Below are 27,860 nucleotides of genomic sequence, written 5' to 3' on the forward strand. Positions count from 1 at the left end.
TTCAAATTAAGAAAAGACAAATGTACAATAGATGTGTGGAAATTTGCCTTTAGCCAGCGGGTGGTTAATTGCTGGAACAAACTTCCATCTGTCGTTGTGGAAGTTGATAGGTTAAATAAATTTAAGGAGGAACTGGACAGGCATTTGGAGGGAATGGTGTGATATTTTTTTTTTTTTTTTTTGGCTGATGCTGCATAAGCTCATACACTTGCTTTCTTGCGTCACATGCCACTACTACTACTATTATACATGCATGTGACGGTGGGGCTTCAGATTCAGACGTGTTATAAGAGTTTACAGAATTTAACACCAAACAGAACAGAACAGAATTTAACATTAAATAGAATTTAAGAAAGTAGGGTTTCTGAGTGAAATCCTTTCTCCATTCAAGTATTGTTCAGCCTGCAGGACATGGAAGTTATAATAGATGGTAATGAAATATGGTCTAAATTGCTGATGTACCTAACAAACCAAGAACAGTAACGAATGGGCCTGGTGTACTGGGATCCATGGTTGAGAGGAAAAATAGATACGTATAATTATAACCCAGTTTAATGTAATAATAAAATATATAATAATAAGTAACAGGCAGTAGCTTTCAAGACTAACGAGTCTCTTTTTCAACTGAATTCAAATACAACGGATAAGTGCAATGAGCTGAGTGAGGCACGTTATTCATTTCCTATTGTTGTTGCACGGACGTGCGCTGTTTTACTCCACTAATCATCTAGCATTAAAACGGTTGTCTCTAGGATGGGGTGTAGACGTATGCCTTTGTGGTGGTTTATTGCCTTTGGATTGTTTAATATGTTAAGCGACTCTAGCCATAGCCTGTGGCGAAAGTGTCGTGAGTGGTCTGCTATTTCAAAGTCACGTTTGGGATCAAGATCGTGGTTGGTGGCCCAAAAATGTACCTGTAGAGACTGTGACAGCTGCTACATAGGAGAAACATCAAGGCGTCTCCAAGATCGCCTTACGGAACACAACAGAGCAATCCGGCTTGTCGAAACTAACCAGTCCACAGTTGCGGAAAATTTTTGGGCCACCAACCATGATCTTGATCCCAAACGCGACTTTGATATAGTAGACCACTCACGACACTTTCGCCACCGCTTATGGCTAGAGTCACTTAACATATTAAACAATCCAAAGGCAATAAAACCGCCACAAAGGCATACGTCTACACCCTATCCTAGGGATAATCTTTTTAATGCTAGATGATCAGTGGAGTAAAACAGCACACGTCCGTGCAACAACAATAGCAAATGAATAACATGCCTCACTCAACTCATTGCACTTATCCGTTGTATTTGAATTCAGTTGAAAAAGAGACTCGTTAGTCTTGAAAGCTACTGCCTGTTACTTATTATTATATATTTTATTATTACATTAAACTGGGTTATAATTATACGTATCTATTTTTTCTCTCAAACCAACAACAGTGGTTCAACTTCTATTCAGGTTGCCTGTTGTTCAGATTATGACATGGCATCCTAAAAAGACCCTTCAGAACCACTGAGTTTCACACACACACACACACACACACACACACACACACACACACACACACACACACACACACACACACACACACACACACAAAAAAGAAATGTGTGTGAAAAGTAAGACTGATAAATTCACAAATTTTGGTTAACCTTACTTTCTGATGTTGAGAAACAAAATGACTGACACTTAACTTTCAGTTTTTTTTATGTCATATTTCAATTTTAATTCTTCTGGAACATAGGTATACTCAATATGATAGCATAGCTTAATTTATATAGGTATACTTGCATGTAATGATCAGCTTACTCTCCTTTCTGTAACTCAGTTATTCAGAACTGTCTGCATGTGATGAATATTCCTAGTAATAAATTTCTTCTTATTAATTTTTATGGGCAAAACATATGTAGTCTAAATAATAAATTCTGCATTGAAATTTTTTTCAATGCAGAATTATACAAGATTTTGATATACATCTGAGACATGGCTATCTATAAACACATCAGACATTTTTCCTGCATGTTACAGGTTGTAACATGAATAGATTTTTTTTTAATCCCTGTTATTTAGAAAGAACATCACCACCCTTGAAAACAGGTGATGTTCTTTCCAAATCACAAGTTAAGAAGCTGTTGTCATTGAAAGGGGGCTTAGAGGGGAACAGGGATTCTGTGTGTTATCAGACAGTCTAAAACACTGATGGATCCAATATCTGATGAATTTAGGAGAAGTCCGGTTGGCCTGCCTCCCTAAAATCCACTTGTGCACACCTTCTCGATGGTAAACCCTGTTACATCACTTAGGTGGCAATGAATGTTTAGAGTGGTTCTCAATGCCTGGTCAGCTGAAGAGGAAAAGACCAAACCCTCCAGCACATGACAGTAAGACGAAACAAATGGCCCTCAGTCCCCAGCGGCTTTCACTCCCCCTCTTATGGCAGCGAGAGGATCAGAGTGGAAGAAGATGGTTCTAAGAATCTCTGGGTATGACCAGGCTGCCATACACGGAAACTGAACTTGGCCTGCTACAATGTTAGATTGCTCATCGGTGAAGACAGGATATTAGAGCTGGAAAAGGAATTAGAAAATGTGAATTGGAATATCATCGGTTTGGCTGAAACAAGAAGAAGAAATGAATCATAAGTTTATCAAGTGGAAATCTGCTGTAAATCAATGGAAACAGTGAAAGGAGTGAAGGTGGAGTTGGCTTTCTGGTCCATAAAGATATTAAAAACAACATTTTGGAATTCAAAAGTACATCACCAAGGGTGTCAAGACTACTATTCAGGATTTCTAAGAGGTATAATCTAAAGATTATAATGATTTATGCACCAACATTGAGCCACGATGATGAAGAGGTTGAAGAAATGTACACCGAAATTGAGGGTCTTCTAGGTAAACAGAAAACTCACTACACTATCATTATGGGGGACTTCAATGCTAAGGTTGGAAAGAGACAAAACAGCGCAGAAAGAGGAACTATAGGAAATTTTGGAATTGATGAAAGAGGTGAAAGACTTGTGGAATTTGCAGAATCTCGAGGAATGTCAGTAATGAACACTTTTTTCAAAAAATGGACATGGAAGAGCCCAAATGGATTAACAACTAATGAAATTGACTTCATCCTCACTAACAGAAGATATATCATGAATGATGTTACTGTCCTGAACAAGGTAAATGTTGGAAGTGATCACAGAATGGTAAGATGCACACTTGATATAGATGTAAGAAAAGAAAGGAATAAACTGACTCGAGTAAATAATACAAAGATCTTTGAGATAACGGAAGAAGAGAAAAAGCAGTATGTACTGGAACTTAAGAACATGTTTCAATTGTAATTAATAGTTATTCTTCAGAATGAATTTAGGTTAGAAATGATGGGGTTCCTTGGGATCATGGTGGCACTACTGTTTCTGATATTTTTAAATGTCATTAAAGAAAGGGTACAGGGTATGATGTCAAGTTTGCAAGTAATGTGAAAAATAGAAGTGAATAATGACCAGTGCTAAGCACTTCAAGATGATATGGAATGTCTTCAGAGATAGTCAAATCAGTGGTGGTTATGTTTGAATGCTGCAAAATGCAAGGTTTTAAACTTGGGAAATAATTAAAAAAAAAAAAAAAAGAATAATTTGGCCATGTGGACTGGCTAAATTAAAAAATGAAAGAAAGGAATTTTGTGGTTTCAATCTAAACTGACATGAATATATGTGTGGTGCAGTGCAGGGAGGCTGCAAAGAGGAGATCCCCTTTATTTTCTCTTGATTCTAGAAGGCATAGGAAGGTTACAGTCCACATTATAAGGCAATTGTAAGACCTGTTCTTGTAATACTATGTCCTGGTATTGAGCCCACGCCTAAAAATAATATATAGAGCTCTTTGGAATGGTTCAAAGACTTGCAGTGTATATGGCAAGGTTGGTAAAAGGGCACCCATGTGAGGAGATACTGAATGTCTAGCTAAAGTTTGGCAACTAGGTACTTTAAGGATGCATTTGATTAATATTTTTGAGAGAGCCAAATGAATGATGGTGAAATTTTCATAGTATTAAAGGAATCTGGAACTGGCGGACATAAATTCAAACTGAGGGGAAGAGTCATACTGAATTTCATGAAAATTTCCTTTAGCCAGCGAATTGTTAATCAGAATAAATTGTTTCATAGGTAGTTGAGGGCAGTGGTTTGGGGAAATTCAAAAGCATGCTGAATTTTTTTTTTTTTTTTCTGGGGCCAATTAAAGTTTTGCAGCTTGGTGATGATATTGCATTGTGCACTTTATACACAGTACTGTCATAAATACTGTCACAAAAGTAAGACTCCTGTAAAAATAGAAACTGATATCACAGAGCTGTGGGTTTTGCATTGTGTAGTACTAATTTATGGTTTTCTTTAACAGGTATCGCTGACCAGGCTAGCCAGGTGGGTAAAGTGCCTGCCTGGCAACCCAAAGGTTGTGGTTTCGAATCCCGCCTCGGGCTTGGATCACAGTAAAAAATGCTAAAAACCTCCGGAGGTGCATTATGGCCACAGAAGCTAATGCGCCAACAACAAACAAAAAAAAAAAAAAATAAAATAACAGGTATCAACTAGTAAAGAAAGCCAATGAAAATGGAATGGGGAGATAAAAAAAAACAGGTCACTGTCGTAGGTCTTCATAAGGCAGAACATGATGTACCTACAATTTTCAAACTTCTGAAACCACTTAGAATAAGCCAAAGATTTGTTTACAGGGCAGTTGATATGTACAATGAATAACAGAGAATTGATGACAAGCCCCAGTCCGGTTGCCCAAGAACTGTGAGGACCCCTGCAGCTATCAAGGTGGTGGAGAATAGAATTTGTAGGAATCCCCTACGAAAACAGAAAATCACGTCCAGAGAAATGGGAATATCACCAAGATTTGATACCATGCACAATCAAAAGTGATCTAGGGCTGAGTGCCTACTGCAGGAGAATAGGACAGTTCCTAACTCCAGCTGTGATGGAATGGAGGCAAAAAAAAAATAGAGTAGAGGCACTGCCGCGTCAGTACGCGAATGGTAAGCATTGACAGATAACTCTTCCAGATGAAAAGATTTTTACTGTTCAGGAGAGTTACAACTGTCAAAAGGCAAGGTGTATGCCCATAGCTCTGCAGAGGTATGTCAGTCCATTAAAAGGGTTGAAAGGGGGTCATCAACTGGCATCAGTGTTTGGTGGGGGAGTCCCCTACGAAGGTGTATCAAAGGTGCATTTTTGTGTTCAGGGGGTGAAAACTAGTGTAATGATATTCTGGAGCTGCATGTGAGATCCCTCAATCAGAATCTCTTCAATGGTCAGCACTGGATCTTCCAACAAGACTCAATGCCTGCTCACAAGGCAAAGATCAACCAAATCTTGCTTGAGTTCATCAAGCGTGACGAATGGCCACCTGCCAGCCCAGATCTTAATCCACTTGATTACTGTTTGTGGGCTATTTTGGAAAGGATGGTCTGTGGTAAAAGGCATGCCACATTGGAGAGCCTGAAGAGATCACTGGAGCATACTATGGCCAGTTTCCTGCTGAAAAGTTGTGTACTTCTATTGATGAATCGCTGGAACATTTGTGGTCTTGTGTAAAAAAAAAAAAAAAAAGGGGGGGGGGCATTTTGAAGGAGTGCCATGTTGCTTCATTTGTTGGGTGTTCAAGAATAAACTCAGAGTTTTGAGTTATTGTGTCTTTTTATTTTGTGTCTATATGGAGTAATACATGTGACAGTATTTATGGCCATACTGTATATATTGTTACGATAAAGATTTCTTAATGATAACAATTTTTGTGTATAGAGGTATAAGTAGACATTTTGGCATCCAGGGAAAGTTCTGCAATCCTCTTTATCTACCCATTCTGTAAAGTGTCTTGGAAGTTTGCTTCCTGTATGCAAATCAAAAGCGAGACTGGCTAAATTAGCATTAGCATTAGTAGAGGCATTTGATGCAAGAAAGCAAGCTTATGCAGCATCAGCCAAAAAAAAAAAAAAAAAACCACTTCCACTTCACCCCTCTGTTCGTTCAAAATACCTGTCCAGCTGAGCCTTAAACTTATTTAGGCTATCAACTTCCATGACAAGGGATGGAAGTCTGTTCCACCAACCAACCACTCGCTGGCTAAAGGCAAATTTCCGCACGTCTATCCTACATCTGTGTTTCCTCAATTTGAATTTATGCCCTCTCAGGTGATTATTCTGAGCGAGAGAAAGAATCCCATCAGCATTGAGCATGCTCAAACCATTCAATGCTTTATACACCTCTATCAGATCACCTCGCTTGTGCCTAGTCTCCAGACACTGTAATTTGCAGAACTTAAGCCTTTCTTCGTAAGAGCACCCCTTTGTTCCATTCACTAATCTTGTTGCCCTTCTCTGTACTCGTTCCAGCAGCTCTACATCCTTCTTGAAATGAGGCCTCCAGACCTGTATACAGTACTCTAGGTGTGGCCTGACCATTGCCTTATACAAGGGAATAATCACCTCCTTATCCCTGCTAAAGTTCTCTGCACTGCTCAGAGAACTTTATATCTGCCTGCACATCCACCCCCAGGTCCCTTTCATTCTGTACCACTGTCAGTGTAGTACCACAGAGTTGATACGTTGCTCTGGGGTTGCTGTTTCCCATGTGTAGTACTTTACATTTGTCAATGTTAAACTTCATTTGCCACCTCTCAGCCCATCTGCTCAACCCTTCCAGATCCTGTTGCAGCAGCATAGTGTCAGTAGTGTCCTTGACAACCCTGCCTACCTTTGTATCGTCTGCAAACTTCGACATTAAGCTTGATATACCATCATCAATATCATTTATGAATACAGAAAACAATAATGGACCCAACACTGAGCCCTGAGGGACTCCACTAATAACATTAGTCCACGATGAGCAGTGTCCATTGATTACCACTCTCTGTCTTCTCCCCCTCAGCCACCCCTTTAACCACAGCAGCAATTTGCCTCCAATGTCATACTGCTCCAATTTGTACAGCAGTCTTCCATGTGCAACAGTATCAAAAGCCTTTCTAAGATCCAAGTATATAATATCAAAGTTATTCCCTGCATCCAGTTCCTTTGTGACTGCATCATAGTATCCAATCAAATTGGTCAGGCAAGACTTCCCCTTAACAAAACCATGTTGTGTCCGAGCTATAACTGAAGTCTTGTCTAAATGATCCTGCAGTGCTTCTTTAACTAGTGCCTCCATTAATTTTCCTGGAACAGAAGTTAAACTCACAGGTCTATAATTGCTTGTGTCAGCCTTTGATCCTCCTTTGTGAATTGGGGTCACATTTGCACATCTCCAGTCTGCGGGTATCTCCCCTGAGTCCAAGGAAGCTCTCATAATTATGGCTAAGGGTTTGCTTACTTCCTCTGCTGCCTCCTTTAATATAACTGGATAGATCCCATCCACCCCGGGTGCCTTTCTTGTGTTTATCTTCAACAGTTTCTCCTCCACTTTACTCTCAGTTATTACAAGGTTCTCTAGCTTACTGCTAGAGTTGAATACACCTCTGGCTTTCCCCTCGCTAAATAACTCCTCATGTGTGAATGTCGATGCAAAATATTCATTTAGTTTGTTAGCTACCTGAGCAGGATCATCAACAATTGACCCATCGATATCAAGTGGACCAATCTGATTCATCCCCTTCCTTCTAGAGTTTACATAAGTAAAGAACTCTTTGCTGTTTTTCTTTGCATCCCTTGCCAAAGATTTCTCGTACTCTGCCTTCGCCTGCCTAACCTTCTTTGTAACTTGGTTACAGATCAACTTGTATCTATCATAGGCTTCTGTGTCATGTGTTAATTTGTATGTATCCCATGCATTTTTCTTCTCTGCCATATGTCTCATTAGTTCATCTGACATCCATTTAGGCCTAAACCTTGAACAATATTTCTTAGTTGGTACGAAACCCTAGTAGCTTCCAAGATAAGTTCTTTGAATGCTTCCCATTTTGCATTTGCTGTTGGTAACATCATCAGTTGGTCCCACTGTATAGAATTTAAATACTGTCTCAGTCCATCGTAGTCGCCTTTACAAAAGCAATAACCCTTCCCTTTACCCGTAATGGTAGTTACCTCTTTGAGTAAATCCCACTTCAGCACACTGTGATCACTGCCACCTAGTGGTTCATTTATCTGCAGATTCTTAATGCATGAAGAATCACTGCTGATGATCAAATCAAGGGTATTCCTCCCTCTAGTTGCCTCCCGAACATGCTGATGTAGAAAACAATCTCATCCAATAAATCCACAAAAGCCTTGCTAGTGTGTGAGCGACCAGCCCCCAAACTCCGGTCAGTATCTGGGAAATTAAAATCTCCCATCATAAGACTCTCTGATTTACTGGCCCACTCTATTTCCCTGTACAGTTTCTTATTATACTCATCAGAGTCATTATGCCTATAGCACACTCCTACTCTCAATTTTGATCTCCCAATGCTTATGTCACACCAAACTGACTCGACACTGCACTGTCCAGTGATGTCGACTGGCTTCACTTCCTTGGATTTTATGCTATTTCTTAACTAATAGCATAACCCCTCCTTCCTTCCTATCCAGTCTATCCTTTCTGTAGACGTTGTACTCCCCAAATTGCAGTTCTGCATTCCTTATATCTGTTTGACACCAAGTCTCTGATATCCCAACAATATCTGCCTTTGATGTTTTGAGCAATACCTCAAATTCATCAAATATATTTACAAAACTCCTAGCATTGGTGTACACGCAAGTATACATGCACCTGTTCTTTTTCTTAGCTACCCTAACACAACCTGTGTGTTTATTTGTACCCCAATGATTCCCAGCAGTCTCTGAAATATCCTGCATCTTATTTTCCAGGCTGCAGCTCATTCCAATAGAAGCAGTGCAAGAATCACTTTCACCTCTGCCAGTGGCTACTGTTAATCTATTAGTCCTTGTATCCCCCCCAATCTAGCAGTTTTCTGACCCACCTAACACTGCCTCGATAGCATCAGCAAACATTCTTGCCCTTTCTATTTAAGTGTATCCCATCCCTGTAGAAGCACATTTTTATCAGCATATTTTTATCTATTGATTTACATCAGGGCTGGCAATCTTTATAAATGGTGGGCCAAATAAAATGTTTGTGGGTTTCATGCATACCAGATTCTTTTTTTTAGATTTCCACTATTTTTAAGATTGTTAAAATGGCATATAATGAAAAAAATTTCCATGAATAGTTTTATTTATTGTAATATTTATTACAACCCTTACATATAATCGATTTTATTAATAAGAAAAACAAAATATAAATTCAAAATAAAATTACAAAAATATGATTATAGTAACAAAATATAAATACAATTCCAGTAACAAAAATTGTAATGTATACTGTATATATTTTTTTATAATATTTAATGAGAGATTTGATACTGTTTATTTTTAACAGGGAATCTATATCCGGATTGATATTTGTTGTAGCAATGTGCAGAGTATTTTCTCAATTTATATCAGAAATTCCATTAATTCAAAAATATAATTAACTGTGGGCTGTTTATTGTATATGTATATATACAGTGCTTTTTTTGTAAAAAAAATAGGTGCCGGTACTCATTCTTTGCTATCAGGAAAAGTACTCTAAAAATTTTATTTTCCTGATATTGTTACTTTTGTAGTAATGTTTTTGGAATAAGAACAACAAATTTAGTATATTAACACAGTTTATTAATTATAAATTAATTATTCAAGTATATATAGAAAAATAAGTGAAATGTGAATAAAATAAGTAAATAAATCGGTCAACTACTGAGTGCTGGGCACTCAGGATGACACCAATGGTCGTTATTGTAGTATCTCAAATAGAGAGCTTTTTGGTAACTGAAAAAAGTTTCTAGTACCCCCCCCCCCCGGCTTGGCCTAAAACTTAGGAAATAACGTAAATGTTGTCTATTTGAGTCTTTCCAGTTGTGAATGACAAGGGTGGGAGAAGCGACTGGCAGGTGAGGGCCGTGCAGGCGCCTCTCCACCACCACTGCCTTAACACTGGCTCTCTGAGTACCTCCTTGCCAGGACAACTGCAGCTTTGAAAATAGTTAAAAACTACTTCTCTTCACAAAATTTATAAATGACCTTTATAGAATTATTAATTAACTATTTAGCAACCTTTTTTGTCACCAAAAGGAGAGTCACTTAGTACAAAGAAGTGCACTATCGAAGTGCAATAAAATTTTGTTTTTTTAATTTTAACACAAAAAGTAAATGATAGATTTCAATTGGAATGGTTTTTTCCCTTGATAAGCATCAAATAACACATAGCTAATGTGATTTTTAAATTTTTTTAGCGCCATTAGCGACGGAAATAGAGTGGAGATCACGAAAATGACTTGCATTTTCCTGTCTGGCGCCGCAATTTTTAATTTAAAAAATATTTTAAAATTATATTTTAAACATACTTGTTGAGCTCTTTCCAACGGTATAGCTATAGGCTGCCGACAACATTTTTATCCCCTCACATTTTAACCCTCCCTCCAATTCTCAGACAAATTTTTTTCAACAAAGATCAATATGGCATTGTTGGCCCACTTGATGTGCAAACCCATGCAAAATTTCTAGTCAATAGGTTGAGTGGTTCCAGAGATACAATGCTGTGACAGACGGACGGACAGGCAGACATCCGAGTGACATTTTAAGGTCCTTCATTAGACTGTGGCCCCTAAAAATAATAAGTAATAAAGTAAAAATAAATAACATAAGTAAAAATAATTTTATATTAAGTTTTTGTAGAATATTCCAAATTTTTATTAAGTTTTCATCCGACACCCTATGCTGAATTCTTTTCATCCTCTTTGTGTGTGTCGGTTGCTGAATAATGTTTCCGAAGCAGCCACGAATTGACATATTTTGCTGGACCGAAGCGGGTCAGCGGTGGGCATACAATTTTAAGAAACAGTAGTGAAGAAACTGTTTTTGTCATCAACGAAGCTCTGGTTGGGCTGACAATCAGATTAATTTGTGAAAATCCTCGTTCACATTCACTCGATGAAATTGGTATCATACTCAGAGTGTCCATCAAATTCTTCAATTCTTCCGAAACCATCTTTTCAATTATAGGTATCCCTGAAATCCACGAATTGCATTTAACTGTAACCTAATTGACAATTTTCTAACTTCGTTTTCACCAAATGCCAACAATTCATGCTTAGAAGGTTTAATGCCTTTGTTGTTCTTGTTTTCCTTCTCTCGTCATCAGTATTGTCATTAGTTCTTAAATTTGAATTTTTTATTTTTTTTTGAAACTGTCCAAAATGTCAGTGTCGTCCAGATATTCAGATACTGTGACCATGTAAACAGAGATGGGGAAAATTTACGGAAAAATGTGGATAATGCACATCCACAAAACAACAGATGATTATTTGTCGGGGTAAAAGAAAATCGCTCTCCCCTAATTTTCGAACAGGGCGCTTACAGTTGATTCACAGTGGTGTCCAACCTACAGCCTGCGAGGAAAGTGAACTAAAACAGCATTTTAAATTTTGTTAATTATCAAAAAAATTCTCATTAAATTAATAAATGTATTGTACTTAATAAAATTTTTGAATATTTTCAATTTTACTTTTACATGCAACAAGATATGGCAAATGTAACAAAAAAGAAATCTAGCTTTGAATTTTTTTGAATATGGCCCCTGTACAGGAAATGTTTGGACACCACTGCAGTAGAAGGTGGACCAGAGCCCATTGGGAATACACCTTGATCTGCTCACTGCAGACTAGCGCGACTTCTCCGTATGTGGGATGGATGGTCGGATAGTTTTTACCAGGTACCACTAAGTTGTAGAACTGCCTGAAGGCAAGAAATGCAAACAGTGCTTACCGAGTAAATTCTCCCCTAATCCGTTCGCTATATGAAAATTTTCTCGCTCAACGGAAACTATTTTAAATGTAACTTCCAAGGGGAATTCAAAATAATTAAACAGAGGTCCGACTGAGTAATTTAGAATTATAGAAATGGTTATACAGTTTTATATAGAAAATATCTTAACAATAGGCAGTGAAAAATGTAAATTTAGATAAATAATTTTAAGCTTATTTGAATAGTAGATAAACGTGAAAAAAATTACGGATTATTACAAATTTGGAGGGGGGAAGCACAGTCTCTTATTTTACACTCCATTTAATGCCTCCTCGGTCTTCTATCAAAAGGATGTCAGAAGAATTTTGAACAGTCTTAATTCCAAGAAAAGCTTCATATCTTGATGGTATTTCTCCATTTGTTCAAGCCTATGCTCCCGAGCTTACTCCTATTCTTTGTCACCTTTTTACACTTCCTTATTCCAGTAGTGTTTTTCTTCCTGCTTGAAAATTTACTCGTATCCAGCCAGTTCCTGAAAGGGTGACAAATCCCTCACAACCAATTATTATCTCATTGCACATACATCTACTCCTTTCAAAGTAATGGAAATCCATTAACCACGAATTCCTCAACTATCTTGAAACCGTCTATCTAGTCAAGGATTACAAATATGGATTCAGTCAGTGTTGATCCACCGGTGATATTTTGGCTTATGTTATCCCTCTATGAACAAATTCAATCAGTAAGTTTGGAGAAATCCAAACAGTTGCTATAAGCAGTTGTTTTTGGGCATATTTTACCTATTTTTTTGGTGCGTTTACCTACTTTGACTTTGTACATGTCCTCTCAGTTGGCATGGTGCTTGTGATTGTAGTTTTTTTCACTCAGTGTGGCAATGGCCTAAGTTGAATCCATTGAGAGAGGTGGAATTTTTATGAATTTTGTCACATCACAAATTAGCACTTGGGGAGTTACCAAGATTATTTTTTTAGGCGCCTCCATAGCCAGGTGGGAAGGAGCAGCAGTGCATAGCACACGCTTCTTGATTAGACCGGGGTTCGAGCCCGTCACCACCAAATACGGAGGATGCGGAGAGGTTCAGAGAATGACCACCGCATATCCCGGAGCAATATGGCCTTAGTTGCTAATGCTCCTAAAAAACAAACAAACAACAAACCAAGATTATTTTCTCCTAGAAACTTAAATTTTTTTATAACATGTATATAGACTGGCCATAGAGAGAATTTACAGACATACTACACCAACGATACTTGTTGCCTCAGTGCAAATATTAAAAACAATAGACACCTTTGTAATCCAAAAATAATTTTGAGCAGTAATTTTACTTGACTTAGAATGGTTTCATAAGAGAATTTCAGTAACTAAGTTTTAAGTTGCAGAATTGCTTTTTTTTCTTTTCTTTTTTTTTTTTTTAATAGTAACAAGTTATGTTTTTCAGGAATGAATTCAGCAGTACGTGCAGTTGTAAGAATGGGACTATTCATGGGAGCTCGGGTGTTTTTTATTAAAGAAGGTTACCAAGGAATGGTAGATGGAGATGAGTATATAGTGGAAGCAACATGGACAAGTGTATCAGGGATCATTCATAAGGTAATGACTGTATTATACAGTATATTGAAAAATTAGGATTTGCTAAATTATCATTATTAGTAAGGATACTTTTATTTTAAAAAAGTGATAAATATATGATATTGCAAGCACAACAAACCAAAGGTGTTTGTTAGTATAGTACAATTTGCTATGTGACAACATTAAAAATTATTTCATAATGGAAAACTTGCTTTGCACTACTCTTTATCATGCCTCTCTATTGTAGATAATTTTTATTTTAAAAAACCAAAGAATTCATTTAGGATGCAAACTAACTTGCAACTTATTCAAATTCTGCTAAGTAACCACAAGTACAGGTAGCCTTTACGAAGGGTTTCCATTCCTGAAGGAACTGTCGCAAAAAAATTGGTGTAAAATGAACCTAATTATGTAATGTAAGTCAATGAGTTACGTTCCAGGCCCCTCTCAAAATTGACTTAAGTAATATAATATTATTATATTTAATGCTCTGCCATTAGCATTAGTTGAGGCATATTGGGAGCAATTGTGCAGTCAGATATGAAGTTTTCTGAGCAATGCAGACAAGCTGTCAGAGCAGGTCATGGGGTTTTGTCAATGATATACAGGAATTTTGCTAGCAGGGAAAAGGGGGTGATTATCCCTTTGTATAAGGCAATGATCAGGCCACACCTTGAGTACTGCGTACAGGTCTGGAGGTCTCATTTTAGGAAGGATGTAGATTTGCTTGAGCATGTACAGAGAAGGGCAACAAGATTGGTGAGGGGAATGAAGGGATCCTCTTACCAAGAGAGGTTGAAGTTTCGCAAATTGCAGTGGCTGGAGACTAGTCACCTGTGTGGTGATCTGGTTGAGGTGTATGAGGCCTTGAATGCCGAATTCCGATGGGATTCTTCCATTTGCTCAGATTATGAACCTAAGGTGGCATAAATTCAAATCAAGGAAAGACAGTTGTAGAATAGGTGTGTGAAATTTGCGTTTTACCCAGTGGGTGGTTAATTGCTGGAACAAACTTCTATTTGTCGTTGTGGAAGTTCTAGCTTAAATAAATTCAAGGAAGAACTGGACAAACTTTTAGAGGGAATGGTTGTGTGAATTTTTTTTTTTTTGGCTGATGTTACATAAGCTCGTATGCTTGCTTTCTTGCATCACATGCCTCTATTACAATCATTGCTAATCACAGCTTCTTCAGGAGACTTAGACTTTAGAAGTGATCAGAAAAGTGGTAGCTATCTTTTACTGCAGCAAAATACTAAATCATACATTTGGGGAAGATTTGCTTGGCACTGATCATTAACCACTCTACCAATCTTGATATCATCTGCAAATTCTGACATGCCCTCTATAGTAAGGTCAAACTAAAAGCAGTAGAGGAAGACAGATTTGGGAGTTTTGATATAGTCAAACATGAAGTCTCCAAGCAGTGTAGACAGGTGGCAAGGAGGACCCATGATGTCCTGTCAGTGATTTATCAAACATTTGCTTGTAGAGATAGGGAGGTCATTATACTTCCTTATAAGGCAACTATAAGACCAAATTTGGAATGCTGTGTCCAGTGATGGAGACTACACCTAAAAAAACATTGAACATTTTGAAAGAGTCCAAAGACCAAAGATGTGCAGTGCACATGGTGAGATTGGCAAAAGAGCATCCATGTGATGAAAGATTTCAAACATTTTTTGACTTGGAGTTTGGGAATTAAGACTGTTTAGTGGAAGTTTTATCGAGGTGTGTAAGGCTCTGAGAGGTGAAAGTAAATCAAATAAGGGTGAAATTTTCACTGTTATAAATGATTCCAGAATTAGGGAGACATATATTCAAATTGTTATTAATTGAATACCTGCAACTAGGTGGAAGGATGACATTTTGCACTGCCACTCGTATACACATGATTAATTCAGTTGGAGGAATTTGTTGGTGGCCACAACGGCTCCTCAGGGAACTATATGACTGGAAGAAGAAGAAATTCAAATTACGGCAGGAGAGATATAGATTGGATTGCAGGAAGTTTTCTTTTAATTATTGTAATAAGTTGCCTCCATAGCTGGTTCAGGCTGACAGCTTGGGAAAATTACAAGCTTTGGCTGGATAGATACCTATGTGAGGAGGAAGTCAAATAGGTGGTTTATTTTATTGTATTTTTTTTTTTTTTTTTTTTGCCCAGTTAAGGAAGAAGACTTTCTTTGCATTATACAGCTAATGCTAATACCGATGCTAACTTCATGGTTGAGATTGATACATTGTTGGAGCAGTCTCACCCCCCCCCAGACAGGTCTCCATTGGAATGAAATATTGTGTAGTGAGGTTTATCACTTTATAGATATTCATTTTTTGCTACTATTCTAGAGTCCATAAACATTGGGAATGATACAAATTAAAATGCTGTTTTCCATTGGGGAAAGTGATATTGGGCTTATGCACATCTGCATCGAAACCAAAGCAATACAGAGCTACTATTGTGGTTTTATTCAAAAATGTGATTTTGGGAAATTGATCTTAATTTCCCAAAATCCAGAAATTGGATTTTGGGAGATTCACATGGGTCAGAATTGTGTGTGCACAGAAAGGTTATTGATGCGAGTCATATTGAAAGTGTTTCATTATCCATATGGTCTCCAAATGTATTACTGTGTGGACAGACACATACTATATTTTATTAGTTGAGCTGATATGCTTATGTGGAGAACTTTGGGGAAATTACACAATATGTGTAAAGGGATGCCCAATACTTTAGGTCATATAGTGTGTTTTTGTATATAGAAGGTAATGAAGAAAAGATATAACAGTTTTGAATGCCTACATTTATTGATATATTGGTGTGTTTTGTGTCATAAAACACTTAAGACTTGTTTTAATGGTTTACAATGCACAGTAGGAAATATCCTGTATGCAAGATAGAATACACTTCCAAGCAACATGTTTTTGTGTGAATAAATTTTATCAAACTGGCAGTTTTGTTACAGTGCAGCCAGAATTTAAGGAAGTCAGATTTTATGGCAGAAATGGTGGAAAGGGTTTTTTAATAGTGTTGGGAAAGATCATGTGGGGGTCCTTCATTTCTCGAAGGAACATTTTAATGTTAGGGATGTGTCTAATTAATATCCTGGGTTATATGGGGTTGAGTGGTCATGGCCACTAATATCTGACTCCTGTACAGTTGGTACAGGAGTCAGATACAGATACAATCACTGTACCAACTGTTATTATTTGGTGTTGTGGATGTTGGTAGTCTGAAAAAACTTAAGGATTAGACAAATTGTTACATGGGATACAGAAGATATGGGTAGGTTTTATATTTTTTTGCTGATGCTGTTATAAATTTGCTTCCCTTGCATCGTTTGTTTCTATGATTGAACAAATGGAGAAGGTAGTTTTTTTATGTCATATGCACAGTGGTTTGTGGGAACTCGAGGGCTTCCAAAATCCATTTTAGTTCTAAAATGCATTCATCTACTTGTCAGCGTTCATACTCATTGAGCTCTGCTTCACTTAGGTTTCACCTAAAAGTGAATGAAACTTATTCAGCTTTTCAATTTATAGCAATATTACCTAACATCCTCTACATCAGAAGTGTCAAATCACGTGGCCCACAACACTCCCAAGTGTGGCCCAAACCAGATTAAAATTTAATTGGAAATATTCAACAAAATAATAAAAATACAATAAAACATAGATAATATCTCATTTTAAAACAAAATCGCAAGTAACACGATACTCGCAAGTGAGAACGGAGTAACAAGTTATGAAGCGTAAAAAATAGGGATGAAGAGCAGATTCTGAAAATGAATTTTTTTATATTATTGAAGCACTAATAGAAAAGCCCAAAAACAGGGGACTGCTAATTGTTTTAGTTTTATGGTTGTGACCTCCAGAAATCCGACCAAACCATGTGGTATGGTTGGAGACGATCGTAGGGTAATCCTGAGTGCTGCGGTCTCCTGCCCCGATTAAACGGCATGTTGTCCCAATTAAGCGAATTAAACCCTGACTATTTTCTCGATTGGTTTCTGTTCTTTAAGATTTGTCCCAAATAAACGGCTACCCCGATTAACCAGTGATCCAAATAACCAGAATCCACTGAACTTTTATTAATAAAATCCTCTTTTGACCTTGGTTTATTCATGCCCTTTAAATAGACGAGTCAGCACTCTTCCCCCCCCCCCCCCTTGGTGCCTCTGTAGCCAGGTGGGCAGGAGCAGCAGTGCATAACACATGCTTCTTGATTAGACCAGGGCTCGAGCCCGTGACCACCAAATACGAAGGATGCAGAAAGGTCAGGGAATGACCACTGCATATCCCTGGAGCAATAGCTCATTACATAATGAGCTAATGCCCCTAAAAACTAAATAACAAAAGAAACATAACTTCCCCCCCCCCTCCCAGACATGCTGTTCCCCTCACAGCATGTTCTGTCTCTTTCCCTCAGATATTTAGGAATTAATATTTGAATTTGAAAGGCAATTTGAAGGATTCAAGATGTGTGAAAACAATTTTTTATTATTTAGTGCTCCATTTTCTTTTGATGTTGAGAAAGCAAAAAGTAACATTCAAATGGAACTTGTTGAAATTCAGTGTAACATGGTGCTAAAAGAGAAGTGCAGTGAAGTTGGTGTTCCTAACTTTTTTTCTTACTTGCCAAGATATTTTGTTGAAATGTGCATGTTTGCTGCGAGAATCTTAGCTATGTTTGGTAGTATATACCTTTTGCGAGCAGTTATTTTCACTCCTGAAGACAAAACTTCACATTGGGTAAGATTAACAAGTGAGTATTTAATCATCCATACTAAACTGCATTATCACAAAAGATTATGCTCGATATTAATAAAATAGTTCCCCGCAAAAGATGCCATTTCTAGCAAACAATACTAAATTAATTTTGAATCTTTTTGTTGTTATCTTTGTAGTGATTTTGAATATATTCAGTATTAAAACATAATTATGTGTTTCTTTTTATCTATAGTTCCTATGTGATTTGTATGCATGTTGTATTAATAAATAAATATAAATATTGAAAACCAATGCATTTTCTAGTCAAGTCAATATGTAGCCCGCACTGATTCTGTTATAAGGTTTAGTGGCCCCTATTCCTGTTTGAGTTTTATACCTATGCTCTACATCATTATCATAGTTGATTTTTTGCATATTATGTGATTGTCTTGTGGTTTCCAAATACAATCGATTCCGGTTATTTGGGACACATCGGGACTAGTGCATTTTGGTCCGATTAAGCAGCTCCCCAATTATGCAAAGTTTCACTTAAATAGTTAAAAATACAGCTTTACGATTGATTTTCTGAACGATCAAATCACGTTACGATGGATTCGCCATAGTAAAGTACCATTCACTATATGATATGTAGTAAGTGTCAGTCATTGTGATCATGTTTGTGAATTAAAGTTTAATTTTATTAAACTGCGATTCTAATTAGCGAAAAAAATAGGAGGAATATTATCCACAGGCCATAAAAGTAAAGATATACTGTATTAAGTTCAAATTTAGACTTTATTATGTTACCAATTAAATGATATGTGAAAATTGGAAGAATATTTTCCACAGGTTAGCAAAATAAAAATAAATTTACGCTTACGTGCATAGTTTAATTAATACATACAGTAATGCCGTATGTAGAAATGCCGCGAATACTGAGTTATGGCTCCCATAGTAATAAAGGGGTTCCGTTCCAAAGTATGAAATATAAGAAAAACTAGTCTAAAATTTTGTCTATGTATGTATTATATGTACCTTCATAATATGACTATGTACATAGACAGTACATAGTGAAATACAAGCATATGGCATTGAAATGAAAATAAGAAACAATTTAATATTAAATGTAATATTTATTAGAAATTTCAAACAAATCTTTCAAACCAGCACCTTTGCTAACTAAAAAACTTATCCCGTCAGTGCTATCACTTGTTTTGCTAAAGTGTTGATAAAGGAGTTTTGCCTTTTCACGAATGATGAGTGAATTTAACGGAATTTTATTTTGAGTTCGGTCTTCTATCCACAGATTTAAAGCCTTTTCCATTTTTTCTAATTTAACATCACGAGTTATAGAGAAATTTTTGAAGCAATTAGCTCGTTTTCATGGACACTACAGCGCATTTTTTCTTCCGATTTGTTCATTGATCGTACCGTTGACTCATTGATTTTATAATGTTTTGCCACTGAGGAGTCACTTTCACAATTAGAAATTTTGTCTAATAACTCAATTTTATTCGCTAATGTCATCACCTTTGATCTTTTCATATTTCCCTCGTTATTCGTAGCCATATTTTTGTATGGGTTAGAAAGAATTGTTAGAAAGAATTATCCACAATAAAGTCATTTTCTTCCATTAACACACTCGAAAAAGTTTGTTTTTCACTGCAAAAAGGTAGATTTATCACTTTTGTAAGCATATCAATTTATAAATTGATAAATTTATTCAATTTATAAGCAAACGACAAAACCTTCCATAACAAGCGCATAACGCATACTGAACAAGGATTAGCGAGAAACATCCACGCTCACGATTTTGTCACCCCTCTCCCCCCACCTACTGAGCGCTGTTTTGACCGGAAAAGATCATTTTAGCCACGCTCATGTTTTTTTATGGTGGAAAATGTTTACGGTACTTTAAAATTCACATTTTTTTAGGTTTCATTTTATATTAAATCAGCTACCGCGAATAGTGGGGGTTTACTGTACTGTAATATTGTCACTAAGATCACTGACTGGAAAGTCCGCGAGGCTTTGACAACTTCCGACCATAAGGTGATTACTTTTAACCTTCAACGCTCAATAGAATCAGCACCTCCGCCTAGAAACAATATCATCCGTTATGCAATTAACAAAGCAGACCGGAACCTCTTTAATTTAACGGTCCAAGCTTCCCTTCAAATTCCTGGAAACGCCAATCTCACCAACCACAACCAGCATCAGAGGAAAATAACATCAATCATAACCAATGTCTGTGACAAAACAATCAAGAAGAAACACCCTTTCCCGAGTGCTGTCCCGTGGTGGTGGTGGTGCAACCAACTGGATCATCTCTGCCATCAGGTTCATATAGCACAGAAATCATTTCAACGTGCTCGCCGTACCTGGCCCCCTCATGAAGTTAATGCCTCACGCAATAACATCGTAGACTAAGAAATGACTACACTAGTTTAATTAGAGCCAAGAAGAAACAGTCTTGGGAGCACCTGGTCTCTACGACTGGAAACAGCACCCCCTGGGTGGTGCAACCAACTGGATCATCTCCGCCATCAGGTTCATATAACACGGAAATCATTTCAACGTGCTCGCCGTACCTGGCCCCCTCATGAAGTTAATGCCTCATGCAATAACATCGTAGACTAAGAAATGACTACACTAGTTTAATTAGAGCCAAGAAGAAACAGTCTTGGGAGCACCTGGTCTCCACAACTGGAAACAGCATCCCCTGGGGAGTTGTGTATCGCATTGTTACGAACAAGCTCCCCAGGGGTGAGGTCATCTCCTCTACAGTCACCCGCAGGGCACCACAGCCCTCACATGGGAAGAGTCAGACAACATCTTGGACACCTTGTTCCTGCTAAACACAGATCCTCAATCCAGCCAGCAACAAGAAATGTGTACTGAAAACGCATCCTACAGCACCACTTCTATAGAACAGCCTTTCAACTTAGATGAATTAAAACTTGCCATTGGAAAAACAAAAAAAGCCCAGGGTTAGACTTCATTGAAGCAGAAGTAATTAAGAAGCTTGCAGAGATGCAATCGAATCTCCTTCTCAGCCTGTACAACCATTATCTGGAAGTTGGACTCTTCCCAGATGACTGGAAAGAGGCCAATCTATGCCTCATTTTGAAGAACCCAAGTAAACCACCAGAGCAGCCAAGGTCATATAGACCCATAGCACTCCTTCCCGTTTTAAGCAAAATATTTGAACGTCTTCTCTTATCCAGATTGGAAAAACACTATAAAAATGCAAATCTCCAGTCCCCAAACCAGTTTGGTTTTCGGACAGGCCGTTCAGCAGAAGATGCTCTTCGACAGCTCATGGATTCAGTCAAAAATTTAGCCACCAAATACTTCTTAGTAATATCAGTGGATTTCGCCGGGGCCTTTGACTTGCTCTGGTGGCCAAGTATACTACGAAGACTCAGAGAAGCTAGCGTTCCAGCAAATTTTTACACAGCTGCATACAGGACTATCTTCACAACAGAAGTGTTACAGTCAGAAATGCCTATCGACAAGTCTCCAGAAATGTCTACAGAGGATGTCCCCAGGGCTCTGTCCTTGGCCCTTTCCTATAGAATGTGGTCATGGACGAGTTCCTGAGCCTAGACCTGGGGGATGTTTCCACCCAAGCCTTCGCAGACGACTTGATACCGACAGTCACTGGAAACTCCAGAGCTTCCCTGGAAACAACAGCCAACAGAGCCCTTACAAAGCTACAAGGATGGGCCAGCTTCCATAAACTCCATATATCCCCTGTACTGTAATATATACCTACTAACCAGTTGACATTTCTGTTCACTAACATTTGTGGGTGGCGGTTAAAATTTAAAACAGTAAAAAAGATAAGCAATCAATAACAAAGAACACGGCACACACACACAAATCACAAGTAACACGATACTCGCAAGTGAGAACGGAGTAACAAGTTACGAAGCATAAAAAATAGGGATGAAGAGCAGATTCTGAAAATATTTTTTTTTATATGATTGAAGCACTAACAGAAAAGCCCAATAAACAGGGGACTGCTAATTGTTTTTATTGTTTTATGGTTGTGACCTCCAGAAATCCGACTAAACCACGTGTATGGTTGGAGACAATCGTAGGGTAATCTCGAGTGCTGCGGTCTCCTGCCCCAATTAAACGGCATGTTGCCCCAATTAAGCGAAGTAAACCCTGGTTATTTTCTCATTTGGGTTCTGTTCTTTAAGATTTGTCCCAAATAAATGGCTGCTCCGATTTACTGGTGGCCCAAATAACCAGAATCCACTGTACTTTTATTGATATATTCACATCTGTTCCACTAAGTGCAAAATGAGAACAAAAATGAACATTTTGTTCACAACCTGCATGGTTTTTGATGTTTGTAAACTAATAGCTGTTTTTAATTCAGTTTAAGCTGATTTCAGAAATGTTATTTTTTTCCCTATCACATACTAGTTTTTCATAAATCACTTAAGTTGATGTCACGAGTTGTATTATTGAATGTAATTGAATTGAATGATGGGAATTTGTAAATGAAGGAGTAAATGATTGGAATTTGTAAATGTAGTAAATGATGAGAATTTGTAAACTAAATCTTCACATGTTGGCAACACTGACTTCAATAATTTGTTTTTTGACCTTGAGAGCTCCATGCAGCCAGCAGTGTTTATCAGTATGTATGAGCTCAATTTATTTTTGAGTTTATAGTGTCAAACTAGTGCTGAAAAGCGGGTAAAATGTCTTCATGCAAGTGTGAACAACCTGAACTTATTTTGTTATATTTGTAGAAGTTATATAGTTTTCAAGCAAAGAAAAGATTTTACAGAATTTGTAAAAAAAATGTGTATTGTACTTATTTTGGAGTGAAACCCAGTGACCGAGTCAAACAATGGGCTCCATATAGAGTTTGCAAACTTATGTTGAAGAATTGATATTGTGTAAAAATGGTAAAAAGAAGGCTATACCATTTGCAATTCCAGTGATTTGGCAGGAGCCTACAACCACTTTGACGACTGTTATTTTTGCTCTGAGTAAGAAGGGCATTGTGTATCCTGATATTCCATCTGCCATTAGACCAGTCCCACATGAAGATAAACTGCCGATTCCATGTCCTCCACTTATATTGGACAATGTAGTTTCAGAGAATGTTGAAAGTGAAGCTTCTGAAGATGAAACTGAAGTCTACATGCCTGGAGACATTTTGCTTAGCCTTCAACTGTTTTTACAGCATGAACTCAATGACCTGGTAAGAGGTTGAAATTTACCAAAGGAATTTGCAGAACTCCTTGGTGTTATACTTAACTCAAAATATCTACCACATGGAATGTTTTCTCATGTTACATAGTACAGACACAGAGAATGAGAACTAGTCCCCTACTTTTCTAAGGATGATTCTATCTTTTTTTTGTAGTAATACAAATGACTTAATGAACTATTTAGGAATTAGTTACATTACTACAGAGTGGAGACTTCTTATTGACTCATTGCCGACTGGGCTACCCGGGTAGGTAAAGTGCCTGCCTAGCAACCCAAAGGTCGCGGGTTCGGTTCTCGCCTCGGTCTGGATATCACGATGGGGCCGAACCAACTGGTTGGTTGGATATCCCTGCCACGATACACGAAGGAAGCAAGAAAAAACTGGTTCCTTCGTGTATTGATCACATCATACGAAATAAATAAATTGACTCATTAAAGAAGAGTCTCAAAGGTTTGTTGCTCCATAATGGAAATACAGTAAAATCTCGTTAATACAAACTTGGTTTATACAAAGTACTCGTTTATATGAAGCACATACCAATCCCCTGCGGAAGGATAGGCTTTTCTATGTAAATATATTCATTTATTACAAAATTCGGTTAATATGTATTGCAAAGTTCTTTTTCACCCCGTGAGAAATAAATATTGTCATTTTGTGTGTTTAATACAAATCTTAGCAGAGTGATCCGATTATCTCCCCCAGCCACTTGGCTCCTTACTTCCCGAAGAAATGCACTGACTTGTTAGATATTAGTTTTGTGTAAACAAAAGCAGTTTATCGTAGCTACAACGTCAAGTGCACTCTGAAAAACATCTTTCTGAAGGATGAGTTGTTAAATTAACAAAAGAATAAAAAGTTTTTCTAAGTTGTTTACATGCACTCCCTTACTCTCCACAGGAATAAGGTCAGTTGCAATTGTTACTCCAGTTCAAAGAGTGGCGCCTCCGTAGCCAGGTGGGAAGGAGCAGCAGTGCATAGCACACGCTTCTTGATTAGACCGAGGTTCGAGCCCGTCACCACCAAATACGGAGCATGCGGAAAGGTCAGGGAATGACCACCGCATATATCCCGGAGCAATATGGCCTTAGTTGCTAATGCTCCTAAAAACCAAATAACAACAACAATAACAACAACATCCAGTTCAAAGAGTCTTTTGCTATAGTATACAGCAATCTATTTTTTGTGCAATTTTTTTTATCTGAGCTGATGTCTTTTTCGGAACTTGTCTTTAAATTAATTTAAAATTTGTTTATATTAAATCTTATCCAGCAGTGTTATGGCGACAAAACATACAGACATAATTAAGCCTGGAAATTAAACTAAAAATTATACAAGAGGCTGATAGGATGGAAAGAAGCAAAACGGACAATGCAAAGAAATAAAACATCCCTTTTATCTACAATACTGAAAAACCGAAAAGGACTTTAAGAAGTGTGTGACACTGGAGCAGCAATGAAAAACAGGAAACGAATTCGTAGTGCAAAACACGAGGAGCTTGAAACAAAACTTTTCGAGTGGTATCAACAAATGTGTGCATCTAATTTGCATCTAACAAACTGAAGTTATTTTTGAAATTGGCATTATAAAATGATACAGAAACACCCTTTTCTGAGAAAACATCAGTTAATTTTTTTTAAAATGCAGAGTAGTGTTATCATTATGTTTCTGCTCTTGTCTTTTTAACATGTTAAATATCCATATAGAAAACTTTTACAGTATAGGTAGAACTAATTTTACAGTACAGATAGAACTAAAGTTGACCATATATTACAGGAATCTGAAATTTGGAGTACTATCCATAACGTCAGCCCACTAGAAATAGTACTCCAAATCTAGTTGCTTATGAATGCAGATGTATCTATATATTTTCTCTTTTATTTGTTGATTTGCACTCTATAAGTAAAATACAAATTAGAAACTATAGTTTTTAATTTACATTATTTCATTATCACCAGGTAGTGGTTCAGAAATATAATTGCTTTAATTAAGATTTATTTATTTAGTTAATTACTGATTGCCATATGGACATTGTAACACCAATAATAACAACATACAGGTAACCCTCGTATGGTACGGTAGTTTGGTTCCTACAAAATGTCTTGTAATGTGAAATCATGTTATACGGGACTAAGAACTAGTACAGAAACACGGGTTACATTCCAAAGCTAACAAAAATAAGCTTTTTTTTTTTTTTTTTAAACTTACGGGAACTTAATTTTTCCCGATAGTTATAAAATAAAAATTTGTAAGTAAATTAAATAGTAATAACTGAGCAAACTGTGATACTTTTATGTGAGATAATGTATGTTCATTTAATTTTCTTCCTCTTCATCGCCACTAAGCACAATCTCTTCTGTGGCATCTAGATTTCGTGTATCTTCTGCTCTCTTTAAAAGTCACGAACTGCAATCTTCGAAATCGCAATTATTTTTTATGGTCTCGAACAAGCACAAGTTCAATAACACAGAACCTAACCCAGGGATCTCCCAACAAAATACAGTGGACCCACACTTCAAATGATACATGAAAATTGGAAAAATACAGTAACTCCCTGACTTACGGAAATTCGACTTTACATAAGTTTTTGCCGGCTGGTGCAAACTTAAAAAAATTGTGGAAACGTATTTTGCATTCTGTAGGAATAAATGGAGGTACAGTAAATCCCCGCTATTTGCGGTATCTGTATTCGCGGTCGCTGATTTAATATAAAATGAAACCTAAAAAAATGTGAATTTTAAAGTGCCGTGAACATTTTCCGCCATAAAAAACATGGGCATGGCTAAAATTATCTTTCCTGGTCAAAACAGTGCTCAGTGGGTGGGGGGAGAGGGGCGAGTGACAAAATCGCGAGCATGGATGTTTCTCACTAATCCTTGTTCAGTATGTGTTATGCACTTATTATGGAAGGTTTCATTATCTTTCCTATTTATATGCTTATAAATTGTATAAATTTATCAATTTATAAATTGATATGCTTACAGAAGTGATAAATCTACTGTTTTGCAGTGTAAAACTTTTTCGAGTGTGTTAATGGAAGAAAGTGACTTTATTGTGGACAAGTTCTTTCTAACCCGTACAAAAATATGGCTGTGAATAACAAGGGAAATGTGAAAAGATCAAAGAAGGTGATGACATTAGCGAATAAAATTGAGTTATTAGATAAAAAATTTCTAATAGTGAAAGTGTCTCCCCAGTGGCAAAACATTATAAAATCAATGAGTCAACGGTATGATCAATGAAGAAATCGGAAGAAAAAATCCGCCGTAGTGTCGTGAAAACGCGTTAATTGTTTCAAAAATTTGTTCTATAACTCCTGATGTTAAATTAGAAAAAATGGAAAAAGCTTTAAATCTGTGGATAGAAGACAGAACTCAAAATAAAATTCCGTTAAGTTCACTCATCATTCGTGAAAAGGCAAAACTCTTTTATCAACACTTTAGCGAAACAGGTGATAGCACTGGTGGGATAAGTTTTTTAGCTAGCAAAGGCGCTGGTTTGAAAGATTTGTTTGAAATTTTAATAAATATTACATTTAATATTAAATTGTTTCTTATTTTCATTTCGATGCCACATTCTTATTTTATAATTTTTTTTTTTCCAAGCTTTTTATATACAGGGTGTCTCATAAATATTGGTACAAACATTTAGGGGAGGTAGGCAACATCTAAAGGAATGTAAATCGCATAGGAACCCATAACCGGAAACATCACCGTAAGTCGGTAGATGGCACTGTTTATCAGTTCGCGAGAGGAAAAATTTCTGATTTACTCCCTCAAGCAGTAGTCGCTGGACGAAGAGCATGCATTGATATACGAACTGTGAGCTGGCAGACATGCACCTAGTGTATGGATTAGCAGAGGACAATGGACGAGCTGCTCAACAAATTTATGGAGAACACTTCCCAGACAGACATATACCGGACCACCATTTGTTTGCGCGTGTGCATCAAAATTTGTGCGATTATGCGATTCGCGTTCGACACGAACTCCCGCCATGAAAGAAAGTGTGCTGAATGCTGTCCAGAATAATCCTACTACCAGCACACGTGCCGTTGCCTCTGCCTTAGGAGTGTCTCATTGCAGTGTACAGAAAAAGGAATGCTGGAGGCACTTGGTGGGAACAACTGGAAACAATAACCCTTGGGAAGTTGTGTACAGAATAGTGACCAACAAGCTGCCAAGAGGAGATGTCTTAGAAACTACTGTCAAACCATATGGAACCCCAACCCTGTGTTGCGTGGATTCTGTAAATAACATCCTAGGCAGTATCATTCAGACTGAAACTGTAAATCATTCCTCCAATTATAAAAGAAAACACTGAATATGACAATGCCAATATTGAACCTCTATTCACTATACAAGACTTAGAAATAGCACTATCTAAAACCAAAAACAATAAATGCCCACGTTTTGACCTCTTAGAGGTTGAGATTATCAAAAAATTAGCGGAAATAGTACCACAAATTAATAGCACTATATAATAACTGTATGACAGAAGGTATAGTCCC

At 37.3% G+C, this 27,860-nt stretch overlaps 1 protein-coding gene across 2 annotated transcripts in view; it reads left to right on the forward strand.

Moving 5' to 3' along the window:
- LOC150080975 (ATP-dependent 6-phosphofructokinase-like) overlaps positions 1-27,860 on the forward strand; it is a 303,293-nt gene that overhangs the window by 2,833 nt on the left and 272,600 nt on the right. For both annotated transcript variants that reach the window (XM_090381722.1, XM_090381723.1), the window contains exon 2: positions 13,274-13,425. In XM_090381722.1, the coding sequence (XP_090237848.1) occupies positions 13,274-13,425 (152 nt within the window). The remainder of the gene's footprint in view (positions 1-13,273; positions 13,426-27,860) is intronic.

This window comes from Mastigoproctus giganteus, chromosome 9 (assembly GCF_048544385.1).
Source record: "Mastigoproctus giganteus isolate SK-2022 chromosome 9, ASM4854438v1, whole genome shotgun sequence".
NCBI lineage: Eukaryota > Metazoa > Arthropoda > Arachnida > Uropygi > Thelyphonidae > Mastigoproctus > Mastigoproctus giganteus.